Raw genomic sequence first — 16595 nt, 5'->3', positions numbered from 1 at the left:
GTACTGTGAATTCAAAGTCCAAACCTGGTGCTCCTAAGCCAGACTCGGCTTCGTTCTTCCCCAACCAACGTGCTCAAAGTTATATTTCCTGTGGCCGAGCGGGGGCACATACCATTCAGGTTTCTGTTCTTAAACACCGACAGTCATTGCAAAACTGGCCAGGTTATCTGTAGCTGCTTTATCGGTGATCGATCCTTCCTGCCCAGGGTCTTGTTCAGAGAAGCTGAGAACCATGCCCGTACAGCGTCAGGTATGAAGCCAGGTTGTCATTTGTCATTTCAACTGCATTTTGGTCTTGTGGTGCCATTGAAATGAGCCTGCCCTGCCCCCAAGGGATTGTGGGAGGATGTGAGGTGGAGTTGTGAAGCCTGCATTGCCTTTCTTTCCCAATATCTATTGCTCTTGGCTCGGCAGTACGGGTGCTTCAGGAGCCGGCATCTCCTAGTGCAGTGCAGCGCCATCCCAGCTCGTTCCTCGGCCTGTTCTTGGTGCAGGTACAATTAGTCCTCCTGTTCTGGCATGGGCCACTGAGAGAGGCAAGGCTTGGTTGTGAGGGAGGGGGAGGTGCTCTCCATAGTTTTTTTTTTTGTTTTTTTGAAATGTCAGGTTGCTGATTTGTCTGCTGTTCTACTACAGGAAGAATTAATTTAGCTTAACACATTGCAGTGGGACTTGAGAATATTTCTGTTTTTATTTTGTGCGCATATGTTCTGCCAGAATAAAGTGGCTAAACTGAAGGCCCTTGTCTTGACATGGACCCAGTGGCACAAGTGTCCATCCTTGTGTATCAAGGTTAAGGGGAGGCCAGAACCTATATAGGTGACCCCCTCTGGTCCTCAAGAGCCAGTGTCTTGTCTGGTTCTCGGGGTACCCACAATGAATCTGCATGAGAGATTTGTACACAGGAACCCGCCTGCAGTGCATGTGAATCTCTCATATGCATATTCATTGTGGGTACCCTGAGAACCAGACAGGACACTGGCTCTTGCCCACTCCTGATATGTATTCTCTAAGTCACTAGCATTTCCTCTTCCTGCTTTGTGTGTGCCTGGAAGTTGCTGAGCCTGCAGTCTTGTATTAAAATGATCTCTCCACAATGTGAAACTGTAATGGAGTGCGTCTCAATAAAATCATCAATCTTTTTAGGTCTGCCGCAGAGTCTGCATTTTGCATGTCTCTGTTGAATTTCCCAGCACCTGCACTTAATGCATCCCTAGTCATCCAAATTCCTGCAAACATTCAGTACAGCCCTGAAGGGTCTTGGGAAAGGGGGGGGGCTGGGGGGGGGGGGGTATGAAGGAGATGGAATGATGTAGAGTGGAACAGAAAGATAAATTGTTTGTTTGTAACCCCTGCCCAGCTGAAGAGGTGGATCACCCGGTGCCAGCGATGGGGACGGACCTGCCTGACTCTGGGGATACCACACCTCCCACCAAGAGGAAAAGCAAGTTTTCCACTTTTGGCAAGATCTTCAAACCTTGGAAGTGGCGCAAAAAGAAAAGCAGCGATAAGTTTAAGGAGACCTCGGAAGGTAGGAGCGGGGGAGGCTGGGTGTGGCGGTGGTGGTGGCGACGGCGGTAGGATAAGGGTCATGGCTACATGGCTCTCCCTCCCTTTGACTTCTCTCCGTTTCCCCTTCTCACGTTGGAAGCTAGGCCAGCCGCAGGTGTCCTGCAGTGACTTCAGCTTTGCTTTGGTTGTGCGTTGGAAGCGAGGACTCTGAATGGGCTTCTCAGCTCTGGTGCTGAGAGGAGTTGCAGTCTCTGGAGTCTGCCTGGCTTTTGCAAGAAGCAGAAAGAAAACAGAACTCAGAAATGGGTTTGCCTGTTTGTTGATGGTAACTAGGTGGGAAATGGTTTCCCGGGCATGGGAGTGCCCCTGTCTCCGGGAGTTGTGACATAGGATTTTTCTGCTCTGTGTCAACTGGTTAAGGGGACTTGCAGCTGGTGGAGGAGGTTGCAGGTGTGCCCCAGTGGTTTGGCTTGTTTCATCCTTGTTCTTTGTTCATCTGTGTCTGCTGATTCTGGCTCATGTAGCCAATGAGCTGTGGTCTTCAGGAAAAGGGATGGATACCGGTTCTTCTCCTCATGGGCCTGCCTGTGGCTCCGGTCACGGCGCTGTGCATGGCGGCGTAGGAGATTCTAGTGCTGGCCACGAGCTTGAGTGTGGCATGGTGGTGATGCACGCCAGCCTGGGGAGGATGGCTGTGAGGATTAGCCTTGAAGAAAATAAGCTGATGGGGGGGGGGGGGATGCCATCTGGCATGGAGGGAGGAAGGGGATTCTTGTGCATGACTAACCTGCGGGTCCAAGCTGCTCAGTCCTACCACTTACAACCAAGTTCCCTTCTGCCACTGAGGGAAGGAAATGGATTGGTTTCTGACATTGGACGGTGACCAACTCAAGATATTTTGTCATCAGTGGGCACAAAAGTCCCAGCCTTCACAATCCACCTTTGCATTGTTTGCAGACACAGAGCAATTTTTGTAAATCAGTTGATTTCTGCCTACTGATTTTTTTTTTTTTTTAAGGTAAAAATGCTGAATCTATGGATTTGTTTAGGTAAAATCGCAACTAAAAAGCTACCGATGTTTTGAGCGTTTTTCTTTTACGTTTGTGTTTTGATTTGATGTCAGTTTTGGAACGAAAGATTTCTATGCGAAAACCCAGAGAGGAGCTGGTTAAGAGAGGGGTCCTCTTGGAAGACCCCGATCAGGGTGAGTCTGTGAAGATGACTTTTGTCTGTCTGTCTGTTTATCTCATCTTCATGTGCTCACCCCACTATTCAATTACCCCTTTGCCCCCCCTCCCCATGCTGACCCATCCCTCATTGCAACTTTTAGACGAATGCCCTCTCTTCTGCCAAATATCTGCCCTTCTGCCAAGCAACCCAGGGCTGAAGTTTTTCATTGTGCCCTGAAGGATTTATTAAACCATCACCATGCAAAACTCTGGCTCAGTGCAGCGATGAAAATTTTTTTTCCCCCCCCCATCTCCCTCCCCCAATCTTTCCTCTACAAGTTGCAAAGACCGCTGGGGAAACTGAAAGCAGCCTAACCCCCTCCCCCTGCCAACACCCACCCACCCCCCATTCAAATTGAATGCTGCTGCCATTCTGACCCTGGCATATGGGAATTTGCAAGAAAATGCAGCCAAGTGATTCCTTATCCTTTTTTTTTTCTCTTGAAATGTTCCCGCGTCCTAATCATTCTCCCCCTTGCCTTCGTGTGATTTTTTTCTCACTAACCTTGGTTGTTTCTGTTGCCGCTCGCCTCGGCAGTAGCATAGCATGCCCACTCTCTTTTTTTTTTTCTTCTTTTCCCGGCTCCTCCTGAACTCTTCGCATCCGTGTGCAGTGAGACAGCAGGCGAGGGGGAGGCGCCTAAAATATTTTGGCCACACCAGGAAGGCTGAGGGGAGGGCGAGGTGAAACCTGACTTTTCACAATCAAACGCATGATACGAAGAATTTGGGTAACAAAAATAAGCCGAGGACATACCAAGATGGTCTTTAGTTTGGGAACCGTAATTGTATCGTGTGCCAGCTGAGCACCACTCCCCTTCCTGGGCTGCTGTCTCTGTGCAAGTCATGCTGCCGCCTTTCCACAGGCCTTCCTTGCTCCAGTGTGGCAATAATGAAGCATTTTGTTTTGTTTGTTTTTTTTTGTCCTTTCACCTTAGATGGAGAAGTGGGCAAGCTCAGCCACTCTGCACTGAAGAATGGACATACTGTCCCTGTGGGTCCTCGCGTGCCCTCTGGCCAGGGGGAGGACTTCGGGAAGAGAGGGAGCCTCATGAAAACTGTGCCAGTTGAGGAGCTCAAGAAACAGCGACAAAGTGAGAGGGAAAGGGGGCTGGGGAGGGCCGTCCTCATCGCGGCTGGGGATAAATTGATGCTGTGCTCTTAACACAAGAACTGGCTGTGATTGACAGTCAGTTACGCCCTGCCCAGCACGCTTCTCCTTTATTAAAAAAAAAAAAAAATTCTGTATATATAATATCAATTTTCAGTTTATTTTATAAGTTGTTGTTGTCCAACACCTAACCACACCACAATAACTTATAAAAAGACTTCTAACATCTGAATTTTTTTTTATATTCCGCTTTTCGGCACTTCAAGGCGGATTACATTCAGGTACTATAGGTATTATGTAAAGTAGGAGGCCTTCCCCCCCCTTAAGCCAAATGAGTTCTGGACATTTAACATTCTCCATGGACGAGCAAAACAAGCAGCCACATCAGATGGGTGACATAATCCAGTGCCAAGTTAAGTTGTTTTTCTAAGACCAGAAACTTCAACTATTCACTGAACATGTGCAGGCCTTCCCGTGCTAGTGTCCCCCACATGTGAGTCTCCTTGGTCTATTTTCATCCGTTCAACTAACCGTCAGGAAACTCATTCTCTTTCAGCGTTGCTACATAATTTCAGATTGTCTCTGGAAAAGAAGGGGAAAAGCCCATTCAAGAAATGCAAACATTGGACAAAAAATATTCATATTGGATTTGCATACTTTTTGCCTCAGATGCCTTGGTCCAGATCGTGATTCTCCTAATCCCTGAGGGCACTGTTCTACCAAAATGAGCATCCTAGGTTCATCAGAAACCCTTTTTAAAAGCAACTCAGGATCGAAGAAGCTGGGAATTGGTGGTGGTGGTGGAAAGCAAAGCAACGGGGCCGAAACATGGCCTGTGCCTAAGAGGTTCAGTACCAAACTGTCAGGGTCAGCAAGTCAGAGCTGAGCAGCATCTTCACCGAAGAGCCCCAGTGCAGATCCATCTGCGCCGCCACTGAAAAAAAAGATTGAGCAGAAGCATCAACGCTGAGTTTAGTCACTGAAGCACTGGTGCTGACCATCTCCAGTGTGGGAAGAAAAAAACACCTCGGAGCAAATGTATATGCATGCCGCAAGATACATCTTCATCACCGAGCTCATCCTCCGATCTCATGGAAGTAGGAGGAAAGTGTTCAAAGAGAGAGCACGGAAACATCAAGTGGCAGGTCTTCACCTCCTACACTGGAGCTTCAGACAGTCGTCAAAAATCGTGTGTCCAGTCATCCTACTGCAGCACTTGCTGAACGTGGTGCACCTTTGTCCAGAAATTGCGGGCCGACTTTGAAGATGCATATATGAAGCAAATGCTTCAATAGATGTCCTATTATCCTGCAAAGAGTCCTTGGATGTACAGAATTGGGCAAGCAAAAAAGAACATGCAGGTCTCTGCAATCTACCTACCAGGAAAGAACAATATAACAGCCAACAGAGAATCACAGTCATGTGACTATCTCATACTACAAGGCCTTTTCACAACTATGGGCACAGACTTATTTGCATCTCCATTTGATTACAAACTACAGAAGAGTTTGAAACGGCCATCAAAGGATAATTCCATGGAATGAAGGCATGATATATACTTTTCCACCAATTCCATTACTAGCAAAGACAGTTTTTGAAATGAAGGATAGAGGAATGATCACCCTGCTGGCCTCATCAGACTTGGTCCCCTTGGATGATCAGACTACTGGGAGATACATCTGTAAAGTTACCCATAATTCCAAGCCTGTTAATACGAGGGAACGGTTCTGCATCCCAACCTCCAGTCTCTAGAGTTAACAGAATGGATGTTAAAAGCAACATAATTAAGCAGCTATGTTAAGCACAAAGAATAAATGAAATTCTAATGGCATCCAGAAAACCTGCCACAAGAAGATCCTACAATTTAAAACAGAAAAATAAATCACTAACTGGCACACAAATCAAGGAGCACAACCTTTCGTATGTTCAGCTTTGAAAATGGATTCTGGACTTAAACAAGTTCCATTAGTAAATTTGAGCGTAATAGTAGCTTATCACAACACAGCTGAGGGAAAAACCAATTTCTCAGCAGCCATTGGTGGCTAGATTCATAAAAGGACAGTATTCCTTAGGCCGACTTGAATATTGTATTGCAACAGCTTATTAAAGCACCATTTGAACCAATTGCTACTGTGGATATGAAGTTCGTGGCATAGAAAACCTTATTTCTAATAGTAATCACATCAGCTAGCAGAGAAAGTGAACTGCAGACATTAATAACCTAAATCAAAATATTCATAAACACACCAAAAGCTTCTTACGAAAGCAGCATCACAATTCTGCTTAAATCAAGATTCTGCTACCAATGTTTTTTTCCTAAACTACATCCGTAAGTGGCTGAACAGGCATTGCATATCCTGGACTGCAGAAGAGCCGTTTTGATTGACTAGGACAGAACAGAAACACTCAAGAAATCGATCAAACTTTTCATATCCTATGAGGTGACTCGAGGGTCAGCTGTTAAGAAACAGACTTTTATCGAGATTGTTGGCATAATGTACGCCATGCAACCATGAGTTTGGAAACGTGCGCACAAAGGTGCATCAGATACGAGCAATGGCCATGTCGATGGCACATCACAATTCGGCATCGAGCCAAAGTATCTGTAAGGCTGCCATATACGGTACTTTTACAAAACATTACTGTCTAGATAAGGAATCCAGCAATGAGAATTCATTCGGTCAAGCAGTGCTCAAGAACATTTTTAAATAATCATAATAAACTTCCTGCAGTACACAAAAGGGCATGCCAAGAAACCGCTGAAAGTCAGTCTGTTTTGAACAACCCTCAGCTGTGGAGTGCCATCTCCTGGCTTGCTGTGGTGCTTGTCCACTGAGAAAGCGAAGTTGCTTTACCTGTAAGAGGGAGTGCTCCCTGGATAGCCAGATAATCCCTCCCAAAGAAACTTGCCAAGCTATTCAGAGACACAACTTTCTGGGCTTTGCGAGCAAAGTGACTATACGCTGTCAGATGATGTTACCTATTTTATGTGGCTTTTGTTTTGCTGTCCTTGGAGAAACCCCGGTTACAGGTAAGCAACTTTTAGCTTTCTAGCTAGTGCAGAAACTGGCTTCTAATTGAGCTGTGCTGTTTTAGGTGAGAGGCAGTAAGAGCTAGAAGCTTTTCATGACTGCAGTTCAAGCTGCGTTCAGTTTGTGGATACTGTAAATGAGACTGTAGTTAGTGCTGTCAAGTTAGCACTGTTCACAAACATAAAAGAAATTAAAAAAAAATCCTAACTTTATTTTATTTCTTACTTTGTAGATTCAAGTGGAAGCCGCCCCAGCTCCGAAGTGGAGCCTGTTCATGAGCAGCCTCCGCGAGAGCCTCTTGCTCCTAAACAACCTTTGCTTCCTCCGAAAAGACCCCTGTCGTCGTACTCCCATGAGGCAAGCGAGGGGCACTTGAGAGAACCTACGACTGCCTCCGGCACAGTCAGGACTGTCCTGGCCGTCACTACAGCTGCCGCCACCGATCCAGCCACGGGTTCCGCGGCAGCTCCCTGCCCGTCCCCCAGGACTGTGCCCACTGCTGTCTCCAGCATTAACACTACTGCAAGCACAACTACAAGCAGCACGGGCCCTCTCAAGCAGCCCCCTGTCCCGCCCCCTAAGCCGGTGAACAGAAATAGCAACCCTTTGCTTGGTAAGTCTGACGGCTGCTGCTTTGTTTGCGTATCGCGTCCCTTCCAGGAGCTGGAATCGCTGCTCTGTTCATGCCCGGGCAAGGGATGCCAGCCTTACAGAAGCTGCGCGGAGTCTGACTGGTTTTAAACTCTCGCCTGCACTTTAAATGGTGCTTGAGAGGTGGAAATATTTGCATTAGAGTGTGTGCAGGGAGAATGTGGGTTTGTTTGCTTTTTTTTTTTTTTTTTTTTCAATTTTAGTCTGCACTAAAACGAGAAGTGAGATGAAACCATTTTTGTTTTATTTCTGTGAAATTACTTTCAGGGTTTTTTCTATCCACCCCCAAATTCAAATTGCATCAATCTCCAAGTGGTCCCATTGGCTGGTGAACGTCTGCTTCTCAACCAATTGAAAACCACTGCTGCCAATTTGGGATTGTTGAAATAAAAAGAGACGATAACTTTTTTTTATCTTTTGTATATTCGTTGAGTTTTTTTGTGTTCTATAGTTTTTCATGCTTGTTACTGTATGCCCTGCTGAGAACTTTGGATTTTTAAGGGTGTTAAATCATTTTTAAATAAAATAAACAGATAAGAGTGGTAGACGCAGTGTAAGTCCTCGGGTGATCCACATCTTGCTGATCTTGTCTTGGAGGCCTGGTAATATTCCTCCTGTCTATACCATCCTCCTAAGCCATGGCGCATGCCGGACCCTACGATTCCCCGGTCTGTGTCTGTGCAGTTGAATCACCCAGGTGTGCTGATAAGACCTCTTCAGCTCTTTCAGGTTTTTGCTCTTCCATGGGAAGTTATGTGTGGTTTTTTTTTTTTTTGTTTCACTGCATGTAACTGAATTTTGCATGCACTATTATTCTGAGTGGCATGTGCTTTAATTTGAGGGAATACGAAGATGCACACAAAGAGGTGGAATGGTGCCTGTTTAAAACTGTCGTGCCTTAGGCTGAAACCTTGACAGCTGGTGCTATAACTCCTGAGTTTGACGTGTGCTGATTTTGTGCTTTTTTTTTTTATATCCCAGCATATAAACACTTGTATTCTTCAAGGTAATAGAGCAAAGCATTCCTCTGCACCGGAGCAAGAAAGTGCATCCCCCTCAAACAGTTTTTGTAATCATAAACCTATAAAACATTTGTGACTGGCAGGGTTAATTAAATTTTTAATTGAATTTGAAAACTTTTAACCCACTATTCCATAATTCATAGTGAGGTACAATAAAAAGATACATGATCATAAAACATGCATCACCAAATAAAAGTAAAAAAAAAACAGAAAAATGAGCCCAGTCCTAATTTGTCAGAATCTGTTTCTTACAACAATCTAACTACCTGCGGAATTTGACTAGCCTGAGCTTAAACGGCCAGGTTGTCAAAGCCTTTCTAAAGGTTTTTTGACCGGATGATATCCCTAACTGCTCCACCAATGGGTTTCATAACACTGGAACCAACCACCGAGAGAGAGCTTGGTCACGTGTCTCAACCAAGTGAGCGAGCCGGGAAGAAGGCGCTTCCAGCAATCCTAAGTGCGCAATACAACACTGATCCGCTGTTTAACAATTCTGCATTTTACCCTCCATTGAAGAGGAAGGCAGTGGAAAGAAGAGGGCAGGAGTGAGATGTTCATGTCTCCTTGATCCTGTTAAATTCTGGCTCCCGCATTCTGCAGAAGCTTGCGGGGCTCTCGGCGTGCAGAAGGGAAGAGCAGCGAAAAAAGAATCGCAGTAATTTGATCCCGCAGTTTGTGATAAATTCTAGGGATGTGCTTTTTTTTTTTTTAATGAATTCAACACCCAAACAAAAATATTTTGTTTGTTCCAAATGGAAGAGATCAAATGGCCTTGCACAGAAATACATAAACATTCTAAGGCCCTCTGACCCCACCCCCAGTGCCATAAAGAAATGCCAGGGCCGAGGACCTCTACGGCTACCATTTACCCCATCCCGGGGGGGGGAGGGGGAGGGGGTATCTGCGAGCTCCCAAGGTCAGGAGCAGCGCCTTCACTCCCTGTGCTTTGAAAATGGCGCCAGCAGCCCGTGACTCGTCGGATTCAGTAGTGCCCTGAAAAAACACACGCTCAGCTCACTGCCAGTCAGTCAGTATCTACTAATTTATCCCCAGAACGGCAGCTGACGGCAATTAGGACGTTGCCCTTTTTGTGCCAACTGCTGGCAAGTCCTATGTAGAACACCAGGCACTCAAATGTCTAAAGAAAGGAACTTTATAATCCTAAAACCTGCCTTCCTTAATGGATGTTTCGATCCCATGCCAGAGGCTTTCTGAAGGTTATTCTGCGTTTCCCCACACAGAGCCTGATACACTCACATCACCAGCTTTCTCAGCACTGGTGCCATGTTGATGTCACGTTTGGAGTTTGAGTAACTCCCAGCTATAGTTGTTAAACCTCAGTGGTCTCTCGCTGTATGTGAGCATTATATTTTATGTTCTCTAGACTGGTCTGGTTGGTATAACTCCTTTTGCCAGAAGAATTTAATAACTGGTTATGATCTGTGGGTTGCTTCTGAGCTGTGCTTTTTATGGTCAGAGAGAACAGTTCTAGCATAATCGATTTTCCTCTTGGTTTTTTCAGGGGACCTGTCTCAGGCTGGCGGAGGAAATGCACCAGCACTTGCTAATGCAAAGCCTTCGCCCCCTCTGCCAGCGAAGAGAAACGTCTTTCCTGCCCCCGCGTCCGTGGTGGAGCCCCCTGCGGCTTCCGCCCTTAAAGCGCAGAACGATCAAAGGGAGACCCCCAGCGGCGGTGGTGTGCCAGCCGTAGTGGTACACCAGCCACTGCCCTCCCCATCCCCCCCACTGCCCACCCACATCCCCCCAAACCCCCATCGCCCCCCACACCCTGCAACCAAACCGCAGCTCCTGGTGCCCCCGCTTGACCTGGCACTGCCGAGCGAGGTGCCCGAGGAGGATCGTCTCCCCGCCTCGGAGGTGACCGCCAGACCGCAGGAAGCAGGTGAGCCCCAGCTGCCCCCTCGGCTCTCCCAGGTCCCGCTGCACATCCGGATACAGCAGGCGCTCACCAGCCCCCAGCCCGTCATGCCCGAGGGATCGCACCGCGCCCACTCGCTGCTGTTTGAGACCAGTGGGAACGTAATGGAGGAGAGCAACGCAGTCGGTCGAGTCAGGTCTCTGCCGGTTACCATTGAGCTACTGAAAGTGTGAGTAATGTGGAAACCCCTTTCCCTAAATAAACCCAGAAGGTGAAAGTTCCTTAAGTTCCATAAACGGGGAAACTTTTGGGATATTCCTCTGATACCAGTAGAAATTTTGCCTGTGCTCTGCATATTTTTCTCAGAGAGGAGCTGATTGTGCGCCTCTCTCTCTCTCTTTTAGGCCTGATGATGATTTTGACGAGGAGGAAGACCTCTCGCCGGAGTCTGAGCGAGGCCCAGGACCCCGCATTTACATCGGTGAGCAGGAGACGGTCACCATTATTCCTGAGGCGGTACCGCAGGTGCTTCAGGAGGAAGAGGAGGAGGAGGACGTGAGCGACTCTGATTCTGAGGGACCCGTCCTTTACAAGGACGATGAAGACGAGGACGAGGAAGACGACGACAGTCAGAACAGTAAGGACGGGATCTTTTTAAAGACGCCAGCATGGGTTGGGATTCTGCAGCAACTGAATCTTAATTAGTGTTGATATTATAAACCTGTCTTATTTCTTTACAATGCAACTTTTTTTGTAAATTTTATGTAAATAGGGCTATCTGTAGAAAACCTGAAGTACGGAGGATGGTTTTCAAAAGATTATACTCTGGTAACGAAGTAGTTATCTGGGTAAGATCATGGGAGAAGCCCCCGTACCTGCAGACTTTCACGGTGAGGGGTACTTTTACCCATGCTGCAAAAATGGATGGGGGGGAGGAGTCTCTAATCACCGCCTCGAGTGTGTGATGATGGAGAAAGAGGGGGGAGGTCCTTTCATTCTGCTCTAAGAGCACCTTTCTGTTTTGGCGGCTAAGAGTGTGTGCAGTGGTCCAGCACACCCCGGTTGCCTCAGCACCGTCTGTCCTATAACGTGAATTGATTTTTTTGTGTCTCTCGCTGAGTGGCTTCCCCGCTCTGAACGTCTTAGGTTGGCCTTTAGTTCACAAGTGGGGTTAGGGGTGTGCAGACGCGTAGTCGCAGAGCTCCCGGTTGCCAAAACCAGCTTATTTAATGCAGCGGGACATTGAACCTCTGGTGCGCTTGGATGCTGGCAGAGGGGCCAACATTCATCTCAAATCGGAGGGGAGGCAGTTGAAGAGGCTTGTCCAGTCGGGTCTGCTTAATCCACGAATGATTTTGAACTGAATTTGTTTAGAGCAAAAACAAATCAAGCTCAAAAGATTCTCGTTTCTCAGATGCTCTTGCACTGCGTGGTGTTAGCCTGCGCAGTAGAGAATTGAAAGCTAATCCGGGTTCAGGCATCCTCAGCTCTGGGATTAAGAAGGTTAAGATGGCTGAGGAGTCTTCCACTTTTTGAATCGCCAGCCTCGCCTCTCTGAGTTTGGTCTGTGTTAAATGAAATTTGCCCAAGCTTTGTTTTGCTTTCTGAGCTGCTTTGACGGGGATTGTCGGCTTCCCTTCTTCAGGTGCTCTGGCCAGCAAGGTGAAGAGGAAGGACACGCTGGCAATGAAGCTGAACAGCAGGTCTGTCCCCGAGGAGCAGGAAGGCCGGAGCACGCTGCCCCGCAAGAGCAAGGAAGAGTGGAACGAGATCAAGCAGCAGATCGGCACCGCGCTCATCAGGTACGCAGCCATGTCCCATCCCGTCTCAGCAGATCAGGGACCTTGAGCCGTTGAGTCAGGATTGCAGGGTGGCAGTTAGTACGTGACACTCCGAAATCTGTCTACTTCCAGAGCTTGAACAAGTAGCGTAGCCTCCCTAGGCTCAAACTTGGATCATAAGCTCTTAAAATTCCTGCCTCTGTAACTGTGAATTGTCTGGCACAGCCCCCCCCCCCCCATCTATGGCGATGATACCATATTGATTAAAAAAACCACACTGGCAGAATACTCCCCAGATCTATCACAGGAGCTAGAAACAGCCCGCTAGCAGAGATTATAAACCAGCGCGGTAAATGACAGCAGATAGACACACAGGGTTCATCCAGTTTGCCCAGGAAGTTTAGGATAGTAACTGCCTCGGGGTAAGGGTTACTGCCCCCCCCCCCCCCATGCAGAAATGCAACACCTAAAGTTTTTCTTCATTTCCATCCCTCCAGCCACTGAGAATCTGTCTTTATCCCATGCCATTTTGAATTCAGTCACCGTTTCATCTTCACCACCTCTTCTGGGAGGGTATTCCATGCACCCACCACCCTTTTCCATGAAAAAATATTTCTGTGCATTCTACCTGAGTCTCTCTCCTTGGAGTTTCCTATGCTGATCCCTGGTTTAGTTTTGGAAAGAAAAGCTCCTCCTCCTCACCAGAAACCAGGGACGGCTCTGAGCATGAGTTAACGTGGATCCCTGCACGGAAAACTCCTAGTGATTGTACAGAAAACATCCATAACTGCTGTTAGGACAGCAGGGAAAAACGGCCTTCCATTCCACGAGCTGGGGAAACGCTTCTCTGGAAGCATGGAGATGCTCCTTTGCAGCCCTGCATACTCGAAGATCCGAATAATTATCTTTAGAAACAGAGAGAGAGATTCAAAATGTAGACTGATTTCTAAGTTAGCTGGATATGCCTGCCTTAGATGGGATATTCAGCAGCACGACTATGGCGCTGAATATCCCCACAGAAAGCGCTATTTAGGTGGATAAGTCTTATCTGTCTTGGGCCTGCTATCAAGCAGTCTAACTTACCTGGATAAATTATCTGCCTAAAGCTATCGCTACTTAGCCAGAGAAGTGACTTATCCGGCTGTCTAGCGGCCGCTGAACATAACCAGGTATTCAGCGGGCGTTGTCTAGCACTAAATGCACTTTGATATCTGCTTTGTTTTTGGGCCTTGGCTCCCCTCTGATGCCCTTCCTTCCCTTTCTGTCTCTCTGCACCCAGTTGGGAAGCAGTTCCTGCTGCACAGGCTTTTCCTGAGGAGGCTCTCATCAAGGGTTTCCAATAGGGCGAGTTTCCTCCGTGGTACTTTCTGGCTTGCACTATTACTGCCCCCTCGCTGCCTAAAATATTGAAGGATATTTAACTTGGTTTTTCTAAAGTTTATCTCCTAAGAGTATGTAGCACTAGAAAATAGTGCTACAGGAGAGCATTTCAGTATGAGCAGCTTTCATGTCTGCTCTGAAGTGTTGCCTTAATGGGTTTTGGCAGTACAGTGGGCCGCAACTGAGACTGGTGCCATGGAGGTGGTGCTCTCTGGCCAGGGAGGATGGTTTTGCTGTTACTGATGGCCCTGAATGATGTACCTTGGAGAACAATACTCCAGGGTTCCTACAGCAGCCCAGGCATGCTGTGCGGGGATGGGGAGGAGTGAAGACTGAGGATATGAAGGGGACTGTAGTCTAATTTTCATCTCTCTTAATTATTCAGGCGGCTTAGCCAGAGACCCACAGCGGAAGAGTTGGAACAAAGGAATATTCTGCAGCGTAAGTAATAATCCTGAAGCTCCTAGATGTGCATGGTTACAAATGGGGACCTCTGCTTTACCAAGGAAACTAAGCAAAGATCACCTGCCGCCTCCTGCGAAGAACCTGAACATTCACGATCGGCACAGAGCGGGGGAGGGGCACAAGGGCTGAAAAATGATGAATGCGCGTGTTAGGGATGGGTCACTCTGGTTCTTAAGTATTGCAAACACTTCTGCTTTTCTGGCTAGCTAGATTATGCAAATGATTAACTGGGTTCCTGGATTTGGGTGCGTGCAAATGTACTGTATTCATTGACCATCCTGAAAGCCCAGACCTCTGCAGCACTCCTAGGACCATTTTATACAGGCATGTACGTTATTTCCCAAGTTAATGCTGTTCATTCCCAAGATGCATGACTTCAAACTAAGGGCTTGATTTACTTATTTTTTTTTTTAGCTTAGTTTATTAACTTATATCATTTTCCTGAAAAAAGTTAAAGCGGGTTACTTAACTACAAACAGATAAAAATAAAGAAAACCATTAAATCATAAGATAAATTCCCACAATAACAAAGTAAAAAAAAAAAAAAAATTGGCAAGAATTAAACATAATACAATAAAAACAGAAAAACATTCACAGGGGCAAATACAACCAAGCACATTAGAGGCCACGTTGAAATAGCTTTGGCTAGGCAAAGAGAAGCCTTGTCCTCTGGCAACAAGGGATCTGTCGCTAAAAGCCTGATTAAAAAGCCCATGTTCTAGCAGCTTTGCGGAGCCTGAGAGAGTTCATTTCCTGACAAATACCCAAGCTCCAGGCTTTCCTCAGATATCTGAAAGCGACTTGACGGGTGCGTTCAAGCCGCATCTTTTTAGGATCTGGAAGGGTTCTAGATGGATGAAATGGAATTAAACGATCTGTGAGATGGGGGGGGGGGGGGGGGGGTTGGAAGCCTTAAAAACCAGAGAGAGGAGCTTAAACCAAACTTTACAATCTGCATTTGTGGGGAAAAATTAGGAAAATCGGGCCTAAATTCTACTGTTACTTTCCTGGCATTAAATTCCAGTAATACAGGCCAGTGGCTCAGCCCAGGATCCACAGTAAATAACAGGATCTCTTGTGTATTAAGGACAGTGATGACTCTGTGCTTTTCCCATTTGTGATGGTGTCATGAGTAAGGAAGTTAGAATGCATGCAAAAATCTAGCTTTAGATGTCTGAAAAGTCACTCCTGGCCTGACTTTATGCCCCTGTGTTTCTGCAGACCTTGCTCGATCTCTGGTCCCTCCATTCCTTACCACCCCTCTCCCCTATCCTTGATCTGGAGGAATGGTAAGAATGCAGAGTAATTAATAAATTTGGGATGCAAAACCCCAGAAGAACAGTACAGTATGTACAGAGCGATCTGGGATTAATTATCTGACCTTAAGGTGGCCAAACAGGTGAATAAGACAAAAGCTAGGAAAATACTTGGGTGCATCGGGGAGGAACAGTCAGCAGAAAATGCTGCAGCCCTGGTATGAGTCTCTGGTGCAGTACCGGGTAAAGTTCTGGAGACCTCGCCTTCAAAAAGATTAAAACCAGAGGGAGTCAGTTCAGCGGCCTTCGTTGTAAAGTGTATGGGGGCAGCCTTATAGATCCAACCACGTATATCCTAGAGGAAAAGCAGGATAGAGATGATAAATACTTCCAAGGTTTCCATGCACAGGAGGCAGACCTCTTTCAAAGGAAAGGGGGGGTGGGATATTGCTTTACAAGAGGGTGGTGGATGCATGGAACGGCCTCCCAGTGGAGGTGATGGAGACCAAGGACAGTATCTGAATTCAACAAAGAATGGGATAAGCACAAGGGGGGATCTCTGAGGGACTGGGAGGGATTATGGAACTGAGCAGTTGTGGATGGGCAGACTAGGTAGAGCATCATGTTTGTCTGTCCCAAGCATGCTTGACTTATGTTATTGCTGCCTTGGCAGAGTAGGCGATTCCACTCATCCACCCTCACTTCAGTAAAGTATTTCTAACTTTTCCTCTGAACCTCCTTCCTGCCAACTGCACATCCTGATCTCTCTCTCTCTCTCCTGGAGTTTCTTGTGCTATGGAAGATGCTTCTTTGCACAGGACTGCGGCCTGTCAAATATCTGAGTGGTTCCGAGCTGGGTAAGATCTTCTCCACATTCTGAAAGCATTTACAAGGTCCAGCCTCGCCCATCAGTGGAAATGTAGGAGTTGCTTCAGAGACATCTGCTGTGTTTAATTTTTTTTTTTGTTTTTAACATCTGCCTCTTGTCTCTTTAGAAAAAAATGAAGCCGATCGCCTGGCGGAGAAGCGTGAGATTAAACGCCGCCTCACCAGAAAAGTATGTCTGCCAAATGAAATTTCAGTCGTCTGATATCTTGACTGGACATACTATGAAATCTAGTACTCCAAAGCACGAACATTGTAGATGCTGGAAAATATAGACCAATTGGCCCATCCTTTCTGGCTCTATCAATGCTACTTTAGCTCAAGGTGATCTTGGCATACAAAATGCAGTAGAAGGGAGACCTCAGGGAAGAGAAAATAGCACTCTACAA

The 16595-nt window shown here is 46.8% G+C and overlaps 1 protein-coding gene across 4 annotated transcripts in view; it reads left to right on the top strand.

Moving 5' to 3' along the window:
- PHACTR4 (phosphatase and actin regulator 4) overlaps positions 1-16595 on the top strand; it is an 87232-nt gene that overhangs the window by 65160 nt on the left and 5477 nt on the right. For 3 of the 4 annotated variants that reach the window (XM_029571908.1, XM_029571909.1, XM_029571906.1), the window contains 9 exons: positions 1361-1531; positions 2636-2716; positions 3680-3835; positions 7117-7497; positions 10083-10668; positions 10844-11076; positions 12085-12241; positions 13986-14041; positions 16317-16378. In XM_029571908.1, the coding sequence (XP_029427768.1) occupies positions 1361-1531; positions 2636-2716; positions 3680-3835; positions 7117-7497; positions 10083-10668; positions 10844-11076; positions 12085-12241; positions 13986-14041; positions 16317-16378 (1883 nt within the window). The remainder of the gene's footprint in view (positions 1-1360; positions 1532-2635; positions 2717-3679; positions 3836-7116; positions 7498-10082; positions 10669-10843; positions 11077-12084; positions 12242-13985; positions 14042-16316; positions 16379-16595) is intronic. The other variant, XM_029571907.1, reaches the window with a different exon arrangement.

Source organism: Rhinatrema bivittatum, chromosome 11, assembly GCF_901001135.1.
Source record: "Rhinatrema bivittatum chromosome 11, aRhiBiv1.1, whole genome shotgun sequence".
In the NCBI taxonomy this organism is placed as follows: Eukaryota; Metazoa; Chordata; class Amphibia; order Gymnophiona; family Rhinatrematidae; genus Rhinatrema; species Rhinatrema bivittatum.
The sequence above is the reverse complement of the archived record's forward strand: the minus strand, read 5'-3'. Positions and strand labels throughout refer to the sequence as shown.